Source organism: Corylus avellana, chromosome 3 (genome assembly GCF_965113065.1).
Source record: "Corylus avellana chromosome 3, dhCorAvel1.hap1.2, whole genome shotgun sequence".
Taxonomy (NCBI): Eukaryota; Viridiplantae; Streptophyta; class Magnoliopsida; order Fagales; family Betulaceae; genus Corylus; species Corylus avellana.
The window spans coordinates 32,798,117-32,819,829 of NC_142492.1; the positions used below are offsets into that span (position 1 = coordinate 32,798,117).

At 38.5% G+C, this 21,713-nt stretch overlaps 2 protein-coding genes across 3 annotated transcripts; one reads left to right on the top strand and one right to left on the bottom strand.

Annotated features, from left to right (window-relative positions):
- Window positions 1-388: 388 nt before the first annotated feature.
- On the bottom strand, window positions 389-3,094 carry LOC132175214 (putative apyrase 7). Its single transcript, XM_059587085.2, has 2 exons — window positions 1,809-3,094; window positions 389-1,126 (listed from the first exon to the last, which is right to left on the bottom strand). The coding sequence occupies exons 1-2, from the start codon at window positions 2,947-2,949 to the stop codon at window positions 585-587; spliced, it is 1,683 nt and encodes a 560-aa protein (XP_059443068.2). The 5' UTR covers window positions 2,950-3,094; the 3' UTR covers window positions 389-584.
- Window positions 3,095-4,896: 1,802 nt separating this feature from the next.
- MOS1 (modifier of snc1) lies at window positions 4,897-19,998 on the top strand. Of its 2 annotated transcripts, XM_059584907.2 has the most exons (11): window positions 4,897-5,156; window positions 7,727-7,802; window positions 12,720-12,806; window positions 12,912-12,956; window positions 13,155-13,530; window positions 14,471-14,570; window positions 14,990-15,070; window positions 15,192-16,530; window positions 16,621-16,888; window positions 16,959-19,657; window positions 19,753-19,998. In XM_059584907.2, the coding sequence occupies exons 2-10, from the start codon at window positions 7,783-7,785 to the stop codon at window positions 19,569-19,571; spliced, it is 4,929 nt and encodes a 1,642-aa protein (XP_059440890.2). In that variant the 5' UTR covers window positions 4,897-5,156; window positions 7,727-7,782; the 3' UTR covers window positions 19,572-19,657; window positions 19,753-19,998. The 2 variants fall into 2 exon arrangements, with proteins under 2 accessions (XP_059440890.2, XP_059440892.2); XM_059584909.2 differs by lacking the exon at window positions 14,990-15,070.
- The last annotated feature ends 1,715 nt before the right edge of the window (window positions 19,999-21,713 follow it).

The following is a 21,713-nucleotide window of genomic DNA, read 5'->3' on the forward strand; positions in this document are numbered from 1 at the left end:
TTTTATTTTGATAAGTAGTACATCTGGTGAGATATGAAGGAGACAAAAACTTTTAAGTCAGATTCTGACGACTTAACCAAGTAATTTGAACAAACAATTACATACTGTATACAGGATTGTCCCTTGGGACCAAGCTTAGGACCAGATAAAATCTTCAAAAAAAAGATTGCTTTCCTCTTTCGTCTTTCTCTCCTCCCTATTTTCAAAATCACCATTAAATTTGTAGGTTCGTGTGTGAGACCCACGTAAACTCCACAAATCTAATAATGATTTTAAAAATTGCACGTCTCAACTTCAAAAATTAGATCTAAAAATAGGCTCCAACCCAAGTTCAGGGAATGCCCCAATTATCAAAATGACATGAACCCAAGTGCCAGGATACAGTTGCTATAGACAAATCCAAATGATGAATGTGCCAACTAGTTTAGACGTATCACACAATTCAGAATCTTTTCTAACATATATACCATGTATTCAACCTAAAATAATGAATGAATTATGGTTGTGTGAGAAAATACAACAATGAACATCTGACTAGACTAGAAGTAAAACACATTATTCTTCCACGCATCTGCAGCCAGAAGTTAGTTAGGTCGGCGTTTCGGATGCGTATAAGATGGCAAAGATACTCCAGCAGCAGCGGCCTTCATGCTTGGCATAGGCAGCTTGATTTGGAAATGATAAATGATAAACAAAAGGCAGAGAAGTAAAACAAACAGAACAACAGGAGAGGACATGGCGATATTCTTTAAGGTAGAACTGCTAGTCTGAGCTTTCGTAGCTCTCAACAATAACTGTTCTCCTTCAATCAATGCAGCTCCTAATGTCCAAGAAACATCCCCTGGACCAAATACTATCTCTTTATCACCAAGACAGAGTGCATCCTCAATAAGTGATGCCATATAAGGCACCTGGAAACAATATTGTCGAGCATAATTTTGGTTTCGGGAAATACTGCTCAAGTTAACCCATGATCTTGAGCATAAATGCTGGCCTTCCTCCCAAATCTTTGTCAAGTTAGCTCTTGGACTCAAATTTAATGTGTTGTGAACAACAAAAAATCCAGATAAAGCATGAAACCGCATAGAGGGGTGAGTGACAGCAGTCAAATTAATGATGTCACTGCCTGCATATCACAAGCAGGAATTAAAAGGTGAATCCCTGCACATAAATCCTACAAATCCCTTCAATAAAAAGAAATGAACCAATTTTATTGGAGAAAGTACTTGATGCATAAAAAGTTAAGACAATAAAAATGGAAAGCGGACACGCCTTTCTGGTTTTTGATATGTAAAACCCAACTAATTGCTACTTATTACCGTAAGAAAGAAAATTTGGGCATGCCAATTCAACACTGTAGATAATAATATACCAGCAAAAAGAAGGTAGCTTTATGTTTCAACTTCACCAAACATGTGGTGCCTTGACAGTTTTCGTATCATGAGTAACAATTAAGTTTCCATCACCATGAAAATAGTAATCATTGAGCAAAAGAGTTATAGATGGCTTATCCCATCCTTTGATGAGATGCTTAATTATCATAAATGAAAGTCCATAATCCTTCATTTGGCGAACAGCTTAAATCTAGTATTTGTGATACTTAAACAGCACAAGAAATATGATATTTGACTATGAATATGATATTTGACTGTCTAATTTGTAGACAATACAAAAGCCTACTGAAGTCCTAAGGCTAGCAGAAAAAAATTCAAAATCATAGCAAATCCAAATTAGTAAATACACCGATATCAGGATATGACAAGAATATATAAGTTTTCAGCCACTGAGGAATGTATAGTAGTACTCACCACCATAAGAAGAGCTTCCTTTACAGTTTGTATGAATTGCTGGCCGCGACCAATCTAAACTGCTTGAAATGATGGCAGCAGTCCTTGCAAGTTCTTTGCACTGCTCCCAATTGGGGTCCCCAACCAGATACAAAGTAGGAACTTCAGCTTTCCATATTTGACTCCACATTTTTTTCTGATCCGTGGTATTAAGCCCTAAGCAACCAGAGCAGGTAATGTTTTGTACAAAATCAGAACCAAGACAAGGATGTCTGACTTCTAATGTATTACCAGTATTTTCCCCAGACGGTGCTTGACTGAGCATGACAACACTCCTATCAAATGCCTCATTAAAACCAAATGCTGGCAATGAGTATGCTAAAATCTTATGTTCCATCGAACCAATCTTTGATGTCACTAAGTTTATGTCTTCTCTTGCATCATCTATTTCCATCACAACCTGCAACGAGGAACCTCCTAGATCAATAAGTCCCAAAGTGGGAGACCTTGAATAATTTTTAAAGCTCCCCATTTTATAGTTCAGAGCAACCCAACCATAATGAGCTTCTTCTTTCCCACTCAACACCCTTATCCAACTCTTCCTATACAAAAACATGTGCTCCTTCACGAGAGCCTCTACATCCTCCAAAACCCGCCTGGCATTCTCAAATGCCAACCTCCTTAACCCAGCAGTACCCAAAACGAAAATAGGAGTGTCTCCTTGTCTTTCATGAGGTACTACCTGTTCTGCCCATATAAGCAATGGTTCCAAAGAGGCTCTCACTCCCGAGGAGTTACCGACAAATTTATCTAACCCAGGCTCAGTTTGCATACAGTGATACTGACAAGAATTCTTCCTGAGTGAACTCTTGGAATTATTGTCAGGGTAAGAATGCAACAAAAGAGGAAAGTGCATGCGACTTACACCTCCTACCATCCACTCGTACACATTCACTCGCGTCCCTGTGCTTCCACAATCCACAACCACAACAAAATATGACCCTTTAACTATACTACCACCTTTTCCAGGGCTAAATGCAAAGTAGACTCCAACCAATAACAGCACCACAACCAAAATAATGATACTTGTTTTTAACAACTGTTTATACTGAGTAAATCCCTTTATTGAGAGCTTAAGTTTCGATGGCGATTTGGGTTCCATATCTCTAATATCAACATGAATGCGTGCCAAATCCTAATAACTATTTGAACCCCAGCTCCTTGCCTTGAAAAACTACCTTCAAAGCTTCCTCAAAATAATTTTACCAATTGTGATCTATAAACTTGCAAAGAATTTAACCCAAAAAAAAAAACCCACATCCAGTCACTTATTTCCAAATCGAAGAAAATCTCTACTTTGTATAACAGCAACTCATTTGAGTTAAGAAAAAACACACACACGCAAAGGCACGCCACATAAGAATTTGGCAAACTGCATCATTGACATTAGTCCGTTCATTAACCAACACTCAGCAACTTTGAATAGTAAACAGGGCTGTGATTAATGTATTCAGAATCGCCCACTGAAATTTTGGCAAATCTGGCGAGCCAGTGTACATGGGCTTTTGGGTTTCAATAGAAATCAAAATTCAAGTCAAGGAGATTCATATCGTGCATATTGATTGGGAATAATCTGGAAATCGGAATGAGAAATGATAGTACCTTTCTTCGTCTCTGAAGCCATTGAAACTGTCACACCACTGCGAATCTCTCCGATGGAGCTCAGTAATCTTAGACAGAGTTTACATGTGCTGCCTCGCACGTGTTGAGTTAATTACGTGGCGTTTTAGGGAGCAAAGAGCCGAACGCTTGGAGAAAAACTTTTTAAATATTCTAATTAATCCTAATTTAGAATCAAATGAAGACCTTCTTGTGATCAATTTCTAGAATTATAAAATAACAAAAATATATTATGAACTTGTAGCTTGTATATTACGATGGTCCATGGAAGACAAAAAGATGGTAGATTTATTTATTTATTTTGAAAATACATGTAAATTGTGATATCTAGTTTTTTTTTTTTTTTTTACTAAAAATATTATATTTGCAATATTGTTAGGTTAAAATTTATAGGCTATGCTAGTTAATTGACTATATTATTGTATTTTGTATTTAATTTTTTTTTTTTTTTTTTTTTTTTTTAAAGTAGGAAACTTTCATTCATCCACGAATAAAGTTTACAACGAGAGCCAAAGCTATACAAAGATAAAGCAGATTGCTCTAAGATAATAATATTGAAAATACAATTTGGAACTTCTTCAATTCAAATGCTATCTGTATCAGTTCTAGAAGCCTCATTTGCCAGTGTATGGGTTGCATTATTGCCGTCTCTTTTAGTATAACAAACTTCCCATTTACGAAGAGACTTCAAGACCAGTTTTATATCCTCTTTAATCTGCCCATATCTGTCATAGCTGGGTTCTTTTGCTGTAATTGCCTTCACTATCGTTAGGGAGTCCCCTTCTAGCATGATATGAAAGAAACCTGCGTCCCTGCATAGTTCCATGGCTCTGAGCCTTGCCATAGCTTCAGCGGTGGTGAGTTCGTATATGTTTTACGATGATAGTTTAATGGACTAGAAATCACGTCTGATGAAGCGAATGTCACTAGTTCAAACTTATACCATCTTTTTTTCTCGTCGTCTATGGACATATAAAAAATAAAAAAATAAAACACTCATATATTATTTTAATGTTATATCATACATTTATTTATTTCTCTAATTTTGTTTGGATAAAAAAGTAAAAACAACTGGGAGATATGCAGGAATATCATGCATTAGTCTCTTTTGTATTCAGTTTTAAATTTTCATTTAAAATAAATAATATTAATAGACGGCAAAAAAAAAAAAAAAAAAAAAAACTCAATATATTATTTTAATATTTTATAATAACCTTAATTTGATAGCTAAATTATAAGATTTGGCAAGGCATATGATATGGATAATTTGGATTAGACAAATGGTCAAAACGTGGATACTGGTATACAGTAATATCAGATTCTTTTTTATTTTCTTTCGTTGGATTTTTTTCTTCCACAAAATAAATAATAAGAATTAATTTTCTCTAATTAATTTCGATTTTGAGAGAAAAGGTCCTCTATTAATATCGTTCTCTCTCTCTCTGTCCCTGTCGCTCGCTCTCTTCTTCTTCTTCTTCTTCGTCGATCTGAAACCCCACCGCACTAAAACCTGTGACTTTCAACACTCTTCGGAGATCAGAAGCTTCGAAAGCGCGGGAGTTCGATCGCGCTTCATTTCTCTCTCTCTCTTCAAAAAAAGGCGAAAGTTTGTTTATCGGGTTTTCCCTCTCGCTCGCACGCTAGGGTTTCCGCGAATCCTTTAGAGACATCTTCGTCGCAGCCTCTCAGGCGAGTCGAATTCCCTCCGAGTATTTTATTTTCAGTTTTGGATGTTGTTTTATGCGATAAATTTAAGGACGAGGAAAATAGAGAAGCGAGAGGGAAAAAGGAAATGGAATAGAGGACTCGCGGATTAATAATACTAACTTGTTGCCAAATGTATTACGAGATTTTATCATGCTCTTGTTTTGTTGGTTTTGTTTTGCTTTCTCGGCAACCAAACGGAGAGTTTGGGGATTTTTTCATGCAAATTCCAGGCTTGTTGGGTTAATTTATGCTGTAACTTTTGTATATTATTATTTTTAAAATGGTTTGTATTTTTCGTGGGAATTTAGGGATTTTGCATATATGCTCGGTATTTTTTCTTATGAACGATTGGTTTTGGGACTGAATAAGGATTGTAATTGTTTTAAGTATGTTTTAGCTTAGTGGTTGGTGGTGCGTGGGTCAATTTCTTGTATTGTTACAATTTTTCTATAATTGAAAGATGGTGTAATGATCAATATTGTAAAATGGGGTTGGGTAAATATTTCTTTTAATGATCTTGTTGAGCTTATGAGTATAGTCTTTCCTCCGTGGTTCATTTAGGCAGTATCAAATTTTGTGCATTATAGAAATTGAGTTTCAGAGCTAGTAATTGAGAAATGGTAATAAAATGGATACCACAGACAGAGAGAGAGAGAGAGAGAGAGATGAAAATGTTGCCAAGATGGAAGGATTTTGTGTAAATGGTTTTTTTTTTTTTTTTTTTTTTTTTTTTTTTTTTTTTAATGTTATTTGTTTTCTATTCCTATTTAATCTGAGAGCTAACTTTATAATACAACTGTCGGAAGTAATGCTTTAGTTTCAGGCATTGAAAAATGCTATTGTGACCAGGTTGAAATATGAATGTTAAGACATTTAGAAGGGATTGCATGTTGCATGATTGTAGGAGTAGATGAGAGAAAATAGGATAAAACTTGTTATAGGAAATTTTCAACAGAGACTAGTAATCACACTACTGAGAAGGAATTTTTTAGCCATCAAAAGACAGAAAATTTATATAGACTAATGCTATTTAGTAGATTGCTCTATAACTCGATGATATGGCAATGGAAATTAGCCCTTAGATCAACACTTGTAAAAGGAAACACTATAGTCGTATAGCAGTCTACTAAATCGCTTTTCTCATTTATATACACTAGTATGTGAGATTGCTTTGATTTAGGTTCTGAGGTGTTGTGTAGATGAGAGAGAGGACCAGAAGGAACTCTTGACGGGGCAATGAACAAAGATGCATATGAAATGGAATTGCCATGCACAGGATTTTGTGACGAATTTGGCATAGTTGATCCAAAGGCTTTGTTGAGCAGTCTAGTGAAAGGGATGTTGGGAGGAGATAGCAAATAGGAGTCCTAAGCGTAGTTGTTGATGCATGAGTGGAGAAGCAGAGAGTGTACTTGTGCTCCTAGCTGAACTGGTTTAAAGAAACATAAAAGGATTTTTTGGAAATGAGAGAAGAACGTTGGCTGCTCTTTTAGTTGATCTGTTAAATAGAATGTTGGGAATAGTTTTGAAATTAGTTGGGAATTGAACTGACCTTTAGAATATAGTATCTTTGAATTTTGTTCTTCACTGATATTGTTGTTTTTTTTTTTTTTTTTTTTAAGTCAATCCCTATTAGATTGGGATTAAGGCTTAGTTGTGTTGAGTACATGGTATCAATTGTTTTTGAATCCTATTGTTGCTGATGCTTTTGAATATTAAGAATTCAATATATTAGTTAAATGACATATAACATGATAAGTAGAACCATGTATGTCTTTTAGCACAACAGAGAATCTGAAGATTACAAAAATCTTTAAGAAAGCGGACAAGTTCCTTTAACTGTTGGCTTACTTGGAGGAAGTTGGGTTTAACAAGTCCTTACAGTATGACAGAAATCGTTTTCTATACAATGCTTTAGAAAATGCTTTCCACTGTATCTTGAACTTTGCTTATTTGAAAGGAATATTCTTATTGAATGGATAGGATTTGACAAGAAGTTTAAGTGTGTGACACTGTATAAATCCAGTTGGCACAGGGATTTAATTTATTATACTGCATTCGAGATAAGAGTTGACAGAAAAAGATAGACTTCTCTTTGAGATAAATGAGATGCTGTATAAGTTGAAGCCCCCAAAAAACTAGGCTTCGGTACATCTTATTATAAAGAATAAAAGCAATTTTAGCCACTATTTTCCTTGTGATGTAGAGGTTGGGGTCTCAACATTTTAGGCTGCAAACAGCAGTTTTTGCCATTACTACTGAGGCTAGGTATACAAGATATGTGGTTTTGTCTGCATCCTTACAAAACAGAATTCACTGATGTGGTCAAAGAGTTTGGTTCTATTTTGTTGCAGATGAAACAAATATTACTATTCAGATAGATTATGATCCTTTAAACATTACTACTAGAAGTTTTGTTGTATGCAAGAATTCACAGTTCGTGTGGATAATGATATTTATACATAACACTGTAATTGCTTTCTATGTTTTAAAATCCATATTCATTACTGCAACGTTTTATATTGATCAATCTGCTTTTCTCCTGTCCCCAGGTTGTGTCAGGTTGTTTGAATGATTGTGCAACAACAGTTAGACTGTGACTTCAACTATGTTGGGTGGGGAGAGAAGGTAAAAAAATGTGATTGTTTCCCCTCAACTTTCTCTAATATCTTCAATGTTCTGGCAGCCACAGCCCTTGTTGCTTAAAAATCTTGCATACTTTTCTCTTTTATAGATTCATAAACAGTCCCTTGCTCTTTTTTTCTTGACATGCATGCAACTGTGACAAGTGGCAACAAATATGGCTTAGCATGTTTTCTTTGGCAGAAAGAAAATAAAGAACTGGTATCTAGCACATGTAATGCACAAGAAGCTATGTTTATGAAACATTTTAATGTTGATTATAGACGTGAGAATTTACAACGAAAATACTTATTTACTTAGTTAATTACTAAATATAGCAGTAGAATACTACTGAATAGAAAAGGCATTTGAATGTTTTTAAGAACCTAAAACTTTAAGCATTTTTATAATAGCATTAATGGATGGATTGAAAGTGTTAGTAAGTAACCCTAAGGGGTTGGTTTGAGTGGTTAGTCACTTGGCCTTGGTGCCTCATGAAGCATCAAGTCTAAAGTTCGACTCCCCCTTAATGCAAACAATTCCTTGAGGGGCACCCCAAAGCTTTTAATTTTTTAATTTTTTTTTTGCTGTTTTCCTACCCAAGTTCCACACGACACTCTCAAAAAAAAGAAAAATTTTTTTCTCTCCTACTTGCGCAAGTTCCACTCGGCACCCTTAAAAAAAATTTAGCGGCACCCTCAATATCAATTGTCTAGCTCCGCCACTGCTTGGAGCCACACCCATGGGTGAAAACCCTAGCTTTACCGTATGTGGAGGGGGCGCTTTGAACGGTGTCCCAGGAATCTAGTTGGGGCGAAGCCCCGACGGTTATCCAAAAAAAAAAAGAAAAACTATTAATAATTAAAACTGTTAGGTGTTCCTACGTACACAGAAAGTATACAAAATGAAATACCTAACTAGAAAGAGCAAAACCCCCCAAATCCATCCCCAAAACACCAAGGCAAGATCCACCATCCTATCAAAATTACAGCCAAGTTGAAAACTTAACTTCTCCACCACCCTTAAGTCCCACATAAGCAAAATACCACCTAAAGCCCCAAAGAAGACACCCCCATAAACTGTGCACAACTCTAAGAGACATGAGCCTTGCCTTTTCCACCACTTGAACACTCCTCTGACATCGTAGTTGATGGAGCACTTGAAAATTTTATCTCCTTGATGTCTTTAATACCAAGATTAGAGAGAGAAGCAAAATTCCTCATGATGATGCTCCTCTTCAATAGTTGTCAAAAGAGCCAAAGTCTGCTCCTCATAACCCACACAAGAGAGCCCTACAATAGGACAGATCTCCTTTGCACAATGCAAGGCCCATTTGAATACCCAGAATCTCCCAACACAATTGGGGGATAGATACATAGAGGGGGAGAAAGGACCTCTCCAACTTCACCACCACCAACCCATCCATTCCATCTAGGAGACACAAAGCAACATCTATCCCATTCCCATAACCATCACCCCCATCCAACCCATCGTTTACCCTCTCCCTCCTTATGTGGTACACCACCCTAAGCACCCAGAAGCAATTCGTGAGAGGAGGAACACTCCTCAAATGACCTAGCATCTTCGACCAACCCACCTTGCTTGCTTGGACAAGGCTCACTCGAAGACGAATGATGCTGAGAGTGAAATCTCCAGCGAATTTTGGGGGAGACCTTGGGCTGTCGGTGTGTTTAGAGATGCCAAACCTACTAGTGAGAACACCGGCTTCGATGAGATATGGAAATGACAAACGATGACATTTGAAAGCATTGACCTAGCTGGAGCAAACCCATCATACCAAAAACACCAGATGTGATCATCGGGTCTAGATAAGCTCGCACATTTGCCGTAATTGCCGGCAAGGCCTTTGAAGAGTCATCAACTTGGGCTAAGGGACTCAAACAACCACGACCCACACTAAAGTTCGCTTTGGACCCAAGACCCTTGTCTAAGCCCAATTAGGTAGCCCTCTTGGCGTTAGGCTTGCACACTAGGAGAAGGCTTGACCTAGCCCGCAACTTCACCCCCTTATTACAACACTTGGTGGTCTTAGGAATAAAAGTGGACTTTTGGGTAGCAATTAAAGAATAGTCCTTGGGGCCCGACCCAAAAACCTCCAACCCTTCACACACACAGAAGGGAACGCCAAGATGGGTTGTGCCCTTGCCCACCCCAAACCCCACCTCCTTCCCCGACGAAGAGGGAACACTAGATAGCAGACACAACACCATGACAGTGATTCCTTTCCCGACTGTGGAATCAAAGAAAACCTTCCCCTTGCTAAGTTCGGTAGCAAAATGACTCCATCCTTGCCCTTCTCGTCTCTCAGGGATCATGATGAGTCCTCTCCGGCCACCCGACTGCGTACACCGCCACCTCCAGAAACTAGCCAAGCCTGTTGGAGCCTTTTTGAGCAATGAACACCTTGGATTCCTCTCTAAACGACTTGATGAACTCATTTGTTACAGAAATGCGAACCAACTCCTCCATCGTGGATTTCAACCAAGTAGTATACATTAATCCCAAGAACGCAACACGGGATAAGCCCCTGCTCCTTTCCTCCAGCTGGAGAATAGAGGCCCCTTCAACCACCAAGAGCTCGAACGTTTTAGTCTCAAGGTAAAACCGTCTCACAAAATCCATCTCCGGTCACCCACTGTGTGCACCTTCACCAGCGAAGCCAACAACAATGCAGTCGAATGCGTAAGACAAGCCGCAAACACCACAGCCAGCAATGAGAAACTCAACCCATAGGACGGCAAAACCACCCAAGACCTAGCAGCTACAGAATGGAAGATAGAATCACTGTTTTTGCATTTGCTTTCCCGCTTGATGAAGTATAATGATCTTTTCATGTACTACTTGTTGGGCGTGCTTATTATCCTTTTTTAGTAGAATCAAGTAGTTGGACTACCTGTCTGGTCTGCTTTATGCATTTAACATTGCATTATGCAAATGTTGGAAAATGACTTGATTTATCAAGTCTGACCATGGGCCCCAAAGCTTTTGTTCTTTTTATTGGTTGCCATGATGTGTTCTTGTCTCTTGTTAGAATGCTTCTCGGTGAAGCATTCATTTCCTTCACCATGAAGCATTTGACCAATTGCCATTTAGTATATATATAACTTTAGTCATTCAGCCATTCGTGAGGCTTGAAGGCAACTGGGCAGCACCTCCGTGTGATACAGAAAAGAGAGAAAAAAAAATGTGAGAGGGAGAAAGCAGCACTTATAGAATTAAGAGATTAATTTCTCGTTTATATTTAATTCTCTTTTGTGTGCTTGTGAGGTTGGGTGTATTAGGGCTTTTGGGTTTGAGTGGTTTTGTTTATATTACTCTTTTGTACTCCATCATTTTGTTAGTGAATTTCTCCTAGATCGTCTCCGCCAGTGGATGTAGGCTTTGTAAGCCGAACTACTTAAATCTTGGTGTCTTGTGTGACTGATTGTTATTTTTTATCTTTGCTATTTTTTCTGCTTCATTGGGGATCCTTTTATCTCAACAAACTGGTATCAGAGCTTGGGTATTTATTTTGCGAGATGGCTACTGCAAAATTTGAAGTAGAAAAGTTTGATGGTCAGAAGAGTTCAGCCTTTGGGGAATCAAGATGTGTGTTTAGCGAAGATTTTGGATGGCGAGGTGCCATCAACATCATTTGGGAGCATCATGTATGTTATGGTGCGCATTTGTTATCTGTCCAGATGTTTCACATGCAGTCAGTGTTGTTGGTCTTGAAAAGGTTCACTGGCAGGCCGTGAATTTGATACTCTGTTATTTACGGGGTGTTTCAAATGTTGGCTCAATCTTTGACAGAAATAGTGGTATGGGTTCTAGTGTTGTATGTTATGGCGCGCATTTGTCATCTGTCCAGATGTTTCACATGCAATCAGTGTTGGTGGTCTTGAAAAGGTTCACTGGCAGGCCGTGAATTTGATACTCTGTTATTTACGGGGTGTTACAAATGTTGGCTCAATCTTTGACATAAACAGTGGTATCGGTTCTAGTGTTATTAGATATGTTGATTCAGATTATATTGGTGATCTGGTTATGACACAATGAGATATCGCTTTGAAGAAAATTGTCTCTGAGGAAAATCCAGTGGATATGTTGACTAAGCCAGTTCTAGTTCTCATGTTCAAGAGGTGCTTGGACTTGATTGTTATTTGTAGCTTGTGATTTCCCTTCGGGGTGTTGGAGAAGACATAATGAGGAGATTTGTATTTAGGACTTGATGAAATTAAGTCAAGGTGGAGATTGTTGGAAAATGACTTGATTTATCAAGTCTGACCTTGAGCCCCAAAGTTTTTGTTCTTTTTATTGGTTGCCATGATGTGTTCTTGTCTCTTGTTAGAATGCTTCTCGGTGAAGCATTCATTTCCTTCACCATGAAGCATTTGACCAATTGCCACTTAGTATATATTTAACTTTAGTCATTCAGCCATTCGTGAGGCGAGAAGGCAACTGGGCAGCACCTCCATGTCATACAGAAAAGAGAGAAAAAAATGTGAGAGGGAGAAAGCAGCTCTTAGAGAATTAAGAGATTAATTTCTCTTTTATATTTAATTCTCTTTTGTGTGTTTGTGAGCTTGGGTATATTGGGGCTTTTGGGTTTGAGTGGTTTTGTTTGTACTACTCTTTTGTACTCCATCCTTTTGTTAGTGAATTTATCCTGGATCGTTTCCGCCAGTGGATGTAGGTTTGTTAAGCTGAACCACTTAATCTTGGTGTTTTGTGTGACTGATTGTTATTTTACTATTCTGCTATTTTTCTGCTTCATTGGTGATCCTAGAATTATTTTATCTCAACAAACTGTGTGCGTGCTTTGTGCCAGAGAATACTTTGGATTAATTTGTATTTTTTGCTTCGATCTATAATTGATGTATATCCTCAGGTTGTCATCTAATGATACCATTACTGTTGCAGGTGGGCTCCGACTTCTACCAGAAGAAGTGGCATGACTGTTTTAGGGAAAGTTGTTGTTCCAAAACCCGTTAACTTACCAAGTCAAAGGTATTTGGTTCCTGCTGAAATCTTTTTAGTTCACTTTACAGAGGTGCATGGTTTCCCCCCCCCCCCCACCCCCCTAAAATTTTGTGTTCTCTCTGTTGTTTTAAGGTCAGAAAATCATGGTCTGGACCCCAGAGTGGAAATTGTTCCCAAGTAAGTAATACATCCATCAGTTTAGGCTCTCTCTCTCTCTCTCTCTCTCTCTCTATATATATATATATATATAGATCTCCTGTGTGTATATGTGTTTGAGTTATGATTTCCGTGTATCATGTAATATTATTTTATTGTTACTTACGTCCAGATTATGAATGCCTTTTCGGTTCTTGAATAGATTTTTACACTTTTCAGGGGTACGCATAGCTGGGGCAGTAGATCATCTTCCTCCACCTCAAATGCATGGAGTTCTTCAGTGCTGTCTCCAAGAAATGATGGCAGACCTGGTTCACCTAGCTATCTTAGTGGACGTCCTTCATCTGGTGGAAGTGGCACACGACCATCAACTGCCAGTAGCGATAGAGCTCATGAACCTACTGCTAGTGCATGGGGGGCAAACTCTAGGCCATCATCAGCTTCCGGCGCATTGACATCTAATCAGACATCCCTGACATCATTGCGTCCTCGCAGTGCAGAAACTAGACCTGGTAGCTCACAGTTATCCCGGTTTGCTGAATCATTGCCTGAAAATCCAGGGGCATGGGGTGCTGCTGGGACTGCAGAGAAACTGGTATATCTCTCATTGTAAGCTCATTGTTTGAATCTTTGTGTATTACCAATAATTACATATAAAGAAATTTTCTTCTGACTTTCTAATTGAAGGATATGCTGTAGTAACAATATATTGTTTCTTCATCGAGGTTGTGCAAAATTGTTAAGACTTTATATCTATTGATTAGCATGTTATGTTGGCTGGATTTTATATTATTCCTATTAACACCCTTAACTATATTGTCATGGAAGAATTTCTATAGGTTGCTAGCTACTGCATTTTGCTGTATTATTCAGTTTTTTTTTTTTTTTTTTTAAATATTTGTTTAATCATATGGTTTTCTAAATCTGTAATTGGTATTATATTGAATAATTCATTGCTTTCATTTTTATGCATAATACAAAAATAAGCATGAAAAGGGAAAGAAAGGAATAGGTCAAAACATATAATATAGTTAACTCATCATAATTTGGAGCATCCTGGTAGAGAATGTCTTTATTTAGTTTGTATGGTACATTCAGAGAAAAAAAAGGAGCAAGATAATGGAGGAAGAAAAAGATCAAATAGCCAATGGTTTTTTGGACTAAGTTGTTTTCCCACCCAATACTGCTGAAATTGAACATATTCTTGGCTTGACTACATATATATGGTGATCTTGATCTTTTGCTGGTTATGTATTTTTCCTTTCTTGGCTTATTGCAACAGCATTGAGGATATCTCAAGTTAACTACAATTTATATGGTGATCTTGATTATTCATTTGTTTGTCAGACTCCCTCTTTCTGGCTATCCTTATCTTGTTTGCATCGTTTATGTTTGCTCTCTCTCTCTCTCTCTCGTATGGCCTTATCTATATTAGTTGTTCACTGTCATACCTGTATGGCCTTATCTATATTAGTTGTTCACTGTCATACCTGTATGGCCTTATCTATATTAGTTGTTCATTGTCATACCTGCAGGGAGTAACGGCAGCCAAAAATGATGGGTTTTCTCTGACTTCTGGAGATTTTCCAACACTTGGTTCGGAGAAAGATAATTCTGTAAAGAATGAATCACAAGGTTATATTTAATTTCAATTGCCCATATAATTTTTATTTAGTGTCATGTTTATGAATATTTAGTTACTGTCGTGACAGTTGGGAGAAGGCTGGAAGAGTTTCTGATGTGATAATTTACATCACTTACTATTACTCTTATGTATGGTCTTTTCTTGAGTGTTAACTTCAAAAACAGCTACTTGAAAAACCTAAGCTGATGTCATACCTAATATCCATGTTTTAAAGTTTTGAATAATCCAACTGCAGCGTTAATTTGTCAAACTAAATTTCATGCTGCAATTTCAGTCACTTAAATCTTGCACTGTTTGTTGGATACATGAAAGAGAACACTTGTCATGGTCATCTGGTATAGGTTGTGTAGGTGCTTTAGTAGAGTATTCAATGCAGTGCTTTGATTGCTTGTTTGTCTGTTGATTACAGACCACGGTTCTCATGGTCGTCCTGGCTCGTCTTCTGGTGAAGTAGGGCCCCCAAAAGAGAGGAATGGGACTTCTATAGTTGGTTTGTGTATATGCAGTCAATTCCCATGCTTTTAATGAAGATGCTGAGATACTGTGCCTTGTGCCAAATTCTGTTTCTAAGTTTTTCCATTGTCTCATTTGAAGTTCTTCACGTATTTCAGGTGATGTTTCTGTAAATGTTGATGTGAAAATTGGTACTGCAAATTCTTGGAGAAGAGACAGCCCTCCTTACAGTGAAGATGGAGTCACATCCAGTGTGGAGAGGTGGCAGGGCAATCCCCAACCATACCCTAATCCTAGTATTCCTCCTCAACATTATGAAGCTTGGCATGGTCCGCCAGTAACTAATCCCCCAGGTGGTGTTTGGTTCAGAGGACCTCCAGGAGGTCCTCCATATGGAGCTCCTGTTGCTCCTGGTGGCTTTCCCATGGAACCATATTCTTATTACCGTCCTCATATCCCACCTGCTCTTGCCAATCCACAGCCAGGTCCCCCACCAGGGGGCAGACCAAGGGGACATCATCCTAAAAATGGGGACATGTACAGACCTCATATGCCTGATGCATACATTCGCCCAGGGATGCCAATTAGGCCTGGGTTTTACCCTGGTCCCGTGGCATATGAGGGCTATTACGGTGGTCCGATGGGTTATTGCAGTTCAAATGAACGGGATGTTCCATTTATGGGAATGTCACCCGGCACCTCTGTTTATAACAATAGGTACCCAAACCAAAATGCTCCTGAGCCTACCAATTCCCAGGGAAGATCTGGTGGATATAGCTCTACTGGCAAAACATTGGTTTCAGAACATGTGGAATCTGGTCATCCTAATGATAATCAAGGACCATACAAAGTTCTTTTAAAGCAACAGAATGGTTGGGATGGAAAGAATGAAGAAAAAAAATGGGAGGATACAACAACAACAAATGCTACATATGTCGAGAAGGGGGATCAAACGGAAGTGTCTTCATGGGAGAATGACTGGAGGTCAGATTACAGAAACAACGGCGAGATGGGTTCAAGAAGGATGGTGCCCGGTCAAGAAATTTCTAGTCAGACTTATGATGACCAACAGTCTCATTCTTCTGTCCCTGTCAAAGTCAAGTCTCCTGAAAGCACGGGAAATATGAAGGCATTTGATGACAGTTCAGCAAGAAATTTGGAACGTGCATCATCTGGTTTATCAGAGGTTCGAGGACCTGTTTCAGTTGTTCCTAAAGATTCCACTTTGATTCGGAAGATTGAGGGATTAAATGCAAAAGTCCGGGCTTCTGATGGACAGGATATTACCTCCATTACCGGTTGGGAGGAACAAAAGAATAAAATTCATGTTCATAATACCAAGGCTAACCATTCTAAAAATGAAGGTGGTAGTGGTTTTGTGCATACTGAAAGAACCCATGCCACAGGAATTATGAATCCTGCATCCCATGAAATGGGTGTTTCTGCTGGAGATAAGAGCCTTGAATCTACAGCTGCTGGTGGAACAACCATCTCCAGGTTTTTTATTTCTCTGTTCCTTGTAAGGTTTCCACTGACAATGAATAGTTATTTCCGATGTTTGTAAAATACTAATTTGCAAATTTTCAGGAGATCTACACATGGGATGCAAGGCAGATCTGGTAATCATGGTAAAGGAGGGATCAACAGCAAAGAGGCTGATAGTCGGCATAAAAAAATTCGTGCCATAGATTCTCCCAGTGTTGTATCAACTTCACGCTTCCAAACTAATTCTAATGTTCATGTGCATGACCGCTACACATCTGAGGCTTCTGAAAAGTCTGGGCCGTATCCTCAAGCAAGGGAAGAGAAAGAATCTGCTCCCCCTGTGTGTGATCCAAGTGATTATCAAGTACAGGTATATAATTTTGTTTTATTTCCTGCTAGTTGTTACATATCTGAGATTTATTATTGGTGTTCTCTATCAGCGTACGAAATTGAGAGAACTTGAACTTGAGCAACGTGCCAAACAACTAAGGGAGGAGGAGGAAGAACGGACAAGAAAGCAAAAGGCCAGGGCTCTTGCAAAACTGGAAGACTTGGATAGGCGTAAACATTCAAACGAAGGTTCAATGCATAAGTCAGAAAATGCTTCGTGTGTTGCTATCCAGAATAAGCAAGAATTGAATGTAGTTCCTCGGATTCGTGAGGGCAACACCAGTAGAGATGAACAATTCCCTGTTTTGTCCAGTGAACTACCTCCAGAGAAACCTAAGAGTACCAATGAGGAACCTATAGTGCACAAGCATTCTGTGTCCTTGCAGCAGGATGCTGATAGCGCTGATGTTGCTTATCGTACTAATGCTCCCCACGTTCATGATGGTAATGTCTCAAAGCATAAGAGTGTGGGCTACAAACAAAAGAAAAATCTTCTACCAGAGAAGAGTTCTAATGAGAAGTCTACTTTCACCAGTACTAATGAGAAGTCTACTTTCACCAGTACTAATGAAGCACCAAATAGTGAAGCCAATGCAGTGCGTAAGGTCGCCATATCAATTGGGCGGTTTACCGATGAAATTGCCTTGAACTGCAAGTCAAGCCTGTCTGTGAATGAAAATGCAGTGGTCGAGTCCACACGCTTGCCTGTGAATGTAAATTCAGTGGCTGAGTCATCAAGCTTTCCTGTAAATCCAAATGCGGTGGCTGAGTCGTCAAGCATGCCTATGAATTCAAATGCAGCGGCTGATTCCTCCATACATCAGAGAAAGAAGAGCAGGAGTGGCAAGAACAAGCACAAAGTGGAGGCTGCATCATCTATGGCTGCTTTACCATTGTCAGAATCAAAAGAAACAAATCTTGTGAATGCCTCTCTTGAAAGTGGTAGGGCAATGACTTCTGAGACTGAATTGGATCCTAACTTGATTCAGTCAGTAACAATTTCTGAAGATGCAAATCAGTTATTGGAGCATCACTCATCCTTATCCAGCGAGGATTCTCATGGTAGAGGGAGTAACAGCCAGTGGAAATCTCAGCATTCTCGCAGGATGGCAAGAAACCCACAAGTTAATAGATCAGCAGAGAAATTCCACGGTGATGTTATTTGGGCACCTGTACGGTCACAGAACAAAGCTGACACTGATGAAGCCAGTCAGAAAATTGTGGATGAAGCCATTACTCCATCAATGAAGAGTGAACATCAAGTGCAGAGTAATCCCAAAAATAAGAGGGCAGAAATTGAGAGATATGTACCAAAGCCTGTAGCAAAGGAAATGGCTCAGCAAGGAAGCATTCAACAACCAGTGGCATCTTCTATCAATCATTCTACATATGATGAGACTGTTGGGAGAGCAGATTCGAGTCCTCAAGGCACTGAAAGTACTGAACCTGCTGGCTCAGGTGCTGGAAAAGTGGGGCCTGCCTTGGAGCCCAGGAATGGGAATGGTAAGCAGAATAAACAGGGAAAAGCACATGGGTCATGGTGGCAACGGGTTTCAACAGAGTCGGTCAGTGTGCAAAGTATGCATGATGGACCTTCTTCACACCCTGGTCGGAATGCTAAAAAATTAATCGAGGATTACCAACCTCAGAAGCCTGATGTAAGTTCAGTCAAAGAGCAACCAAAATATTCTGATGAACAGAATGCTCCTGATGGACAAAAAGCTCCCGACAATTCTGATTCAGTTGCATCAGTTGGAGTTACTGTTGTAAAAGATCAGGTGGTAACTGGTAGAGTAAAGCGGCATCCGTTCAAGGGACAGAAAGGCATGGGGCATAACAACGATCTTGATCACAAGAGAATAAACAGTGGAGACACCAGCAAAATTAATACCCAATCTTCAGCCCTTGAGATGAGTCAAACAGACTTGCCTACTGCTTCAAAAGAAACTCGAGGTATTGGGGAACGTTCAACGGCTCATTGGCAACCCAAATCTCAGTCTTTTTCAGCCAATAATCAACTAGGAAGCAAAAGCAATAGTGGTCGAAGTGTAGGTGCTGGAGCTGCTTGGACCAACAAAAAAGAGAATACTCCCCAGGGTGTAGTACCACAAGCACCACAACATAGTGAAGGTGTATCCCAGCCTCGCCATGATCAATCTCCTTCTGAAAAAAGTGATGCAGAAGAAGCATTAAATGTAGGGTATCAAGAAGCTACTAGAGGGAGAAAAGTGGGTTCGTTCAAGGGACGACCACTCTCCCCGAGCCATGTTCCTGTTGGCCCAGTTGAACATGCTCCTGCAAGTATGGATGTTAGACATGAGCAACGGTCATCATCAGGGTTCCGTAGGAGTGCAAACCAAAATAATAACCGTTTTGACAGAGGGCATGAATCTCGTGGAGATTGGAACTCATCCGGGCAAGAAAGCAAACATCTTCATGTGCCTGTAAACTGGGAAAGGCAGAGACACAATGCTCATTACGAGTACCAGCCAGTTGGCCCATACAACAATAACAAATCAAACAATGCCGAAGGACTTAAAGATGGAACTCATAATACGGGTTCGAGGTTCAGGGAGAGGGGTCAGATTCAGTCAAGGCGTGGTGGGGGGAACTTTTATGGACGGCAAAGAAGCAATGATCGAGTAGATGCTGGTTATGAGTAGTGAGAATAGAAGTTCTGAAGGCAGCCTTTTGTTTTGATTGTAAACAACTCCACGATTTGTGGTGCCTTGATCCCGCATGTTTCCAGGTAATTTATGTTTTTAGGTATTTGATTGAATTTTCAGTTATAACAGTTAAAAAAAAAAAACAATTGTCAATTGATGGCATATGTACGTTGAGCAGGGATCGGAGCAAACTTGATGATGATGATGCTAGGGGAAATATTTTTAGAGTTGATGGGAAGTACTTCTATGTGTTAATTTCTTCTTTTATTTTTGAAAATGTACCTAATCTGGACATTGTAATTTGGTCACAGTTTGTTTGCTGTGGAACCCTTGATATGTTTCTTTTAATCCTTGTATTTAGTGACCGTTATCCTTTTTTTACTATGGAACATCAGAGAGGAATGAAGTGAAGTTTTCTGGTTCATCTTGTTGATGTAGATTTTAAATTTTAAATTTTTGCATAAGTTGTAATTGTGCCTTTTGTTGATGCAGATTTTAAATTTTTGCATGGTCGAACTGGAGTGACGCCAATGTGGAGGGCTAGTGGGAAAGCCTCCTATTGTTAAGTCATATAATTTTTTTGAGGGAGACCGTTAATAGAGTTTTTTTGGCTATTTGATGCATACATTTTTTGAGGTTTTGTAATTCTTCTTATACAAAGAATTTTTAAAAGTAGTCTTGAATGGTGTTTTTAACTTTTTGCCACATAATGGATACATAACTATTGAGTAGTTGTGTAATGCCCTGAGTCCAAAAGTGTCCGGTTTGTTAACCTACAAAAGTGCAAGGTTACTTATTAGGATGCCCAAAGCATTTGTAGACCATTATAATGCATGTTATGAGAAAAATAATAATTTGCGAAGTATAAGGTTGGAACATAATGATTGTTATAACATAGGGGTGTTTAAGCGGGTCAGTTATAACCGTACCGCCAACTGCTAATCGTTAATTGCTTTGGTAGTCGGTTATTAAAAAGAGCTAATTGCCTAAGGTGGTTGCTGTTAGCGGTTTTAGGGGGTATGACAAGACGGTTATAACCTCTAACCGCCATATATAATAATAATATATTAAATTTTTTATCAATAAAATATGAAATAAAACATCTAAAACGATGCTGTTTTGGTGTTAAACACCAAAACAATGTCGTTTTGGAGGGATAATAAGATTAAACCCAAAAAAAGCTTTTTTTTTTTTTTTCATCTTTTTTATAATCGCGGTTATAATCGCGGGTTATTGGATTGAATATCCGCTAACCGCCTATTAAAAAACGATAAAAAAACGATAACCACCAAAGGTAGTTACGGTTATCGGTTATAACCGATAATCGTCAGTTATAACCATTTGAACACTCCTTAAACAAGTCAATTTGTTCTTTTTATTTTTTTTCTTCTATGTTTGTGCTCTGAGGCACTTACTAACACATAACATAGATAAAGCAAAAGTAAAATAAATCATAAGAATGCAATGATCACCCCATGAACCTATGCATCCTAGTCATCTATATCGTTCATCTTATATCCTGAAAAAAGGGAAAAAAGAAGAAGAAGGAATGAGCGAAAGGTTCAACAAGTAATCTTTCAAATCGAGTTAAGATGGTTGGTTTGAGGAAAAATATTTAACAACATGAGCAAGATCAAGATCAATTGGTGTAATACATGTAACTTCGAAATAAAATAAAAACTTTTCCATTAACTTAAAACACATCCTTTGTAACCTTAATAAGGTGGCCTTGCATACAATTACGCCTCATATGCTTAGAGTTGTTCAATCAACCTTTGAGGATCTGGCAACACCTCGTGGTTGTGGATGTGTCATTGCCAACTGATTAACTACAAGGCACATTCAACATGAAAACTTAATAATAGTCACACCTTCACGTAACTGTAATTTCAGTGTTGTGCAATTATTCTTAGCCTTGATATTGCTCTACTAACTTTTCAATATGCCAAATAGATACATAAAATAATTAGGGTTTCACCTAAACGGATGCTTATCTTTTACTTCTTGATAATCTTCTTAATTACATAATACTTTTGTATGTGTAGAGAATACCCTTCGTTCGAGAAAAACTTTATTGATCTAGAAAGTTTCCTGATTTTGAAGGTTTCCTAAAATATAAATTTTCATAATTGAACCTTT

What these genes read in the sequence shown, in the direction of transcription:
- LOC132175214 (XM_059587085.2), bottom strand. Translation starts at nt 2,949, where the DNA reads ATGGAACCCAAATCGCCATCGAAACTTAAGCTCTCAATAAAGGGATTT. An exon ending in AGGAAGCTCTTCTTATGGTG is followed by an intron (nt 1,127 to 1,808) that starts GTGAGTACTACT and finishes TGTGATATGCAG; the next exon opens with GCAGTGACATCATTAATTTG.
- MOS1 (XM_059584907.2), top strand. Translation starts at nt 7,783, where the DNA reads ATGTTGGGTGGGGAGAGAAG. An exon ending in AGAGTGGAAATTGTTCCCAA is followed by an intron (nt 12,957 to 13,154) that starts GTAAGTAATACA and finishes TACACTTTTCAG; the next exon opens with GGGTACGCATAGCTGGGGCA. An exon ending in CTGGGACTGCAGAGAAACTG is followed by an intron (nt 13,531 to 14,470) that starts GTATATCTCTCA and finishes TCATACCTGCAG; the next exon opens with GGAGTAACGGCAGCCAAAAA.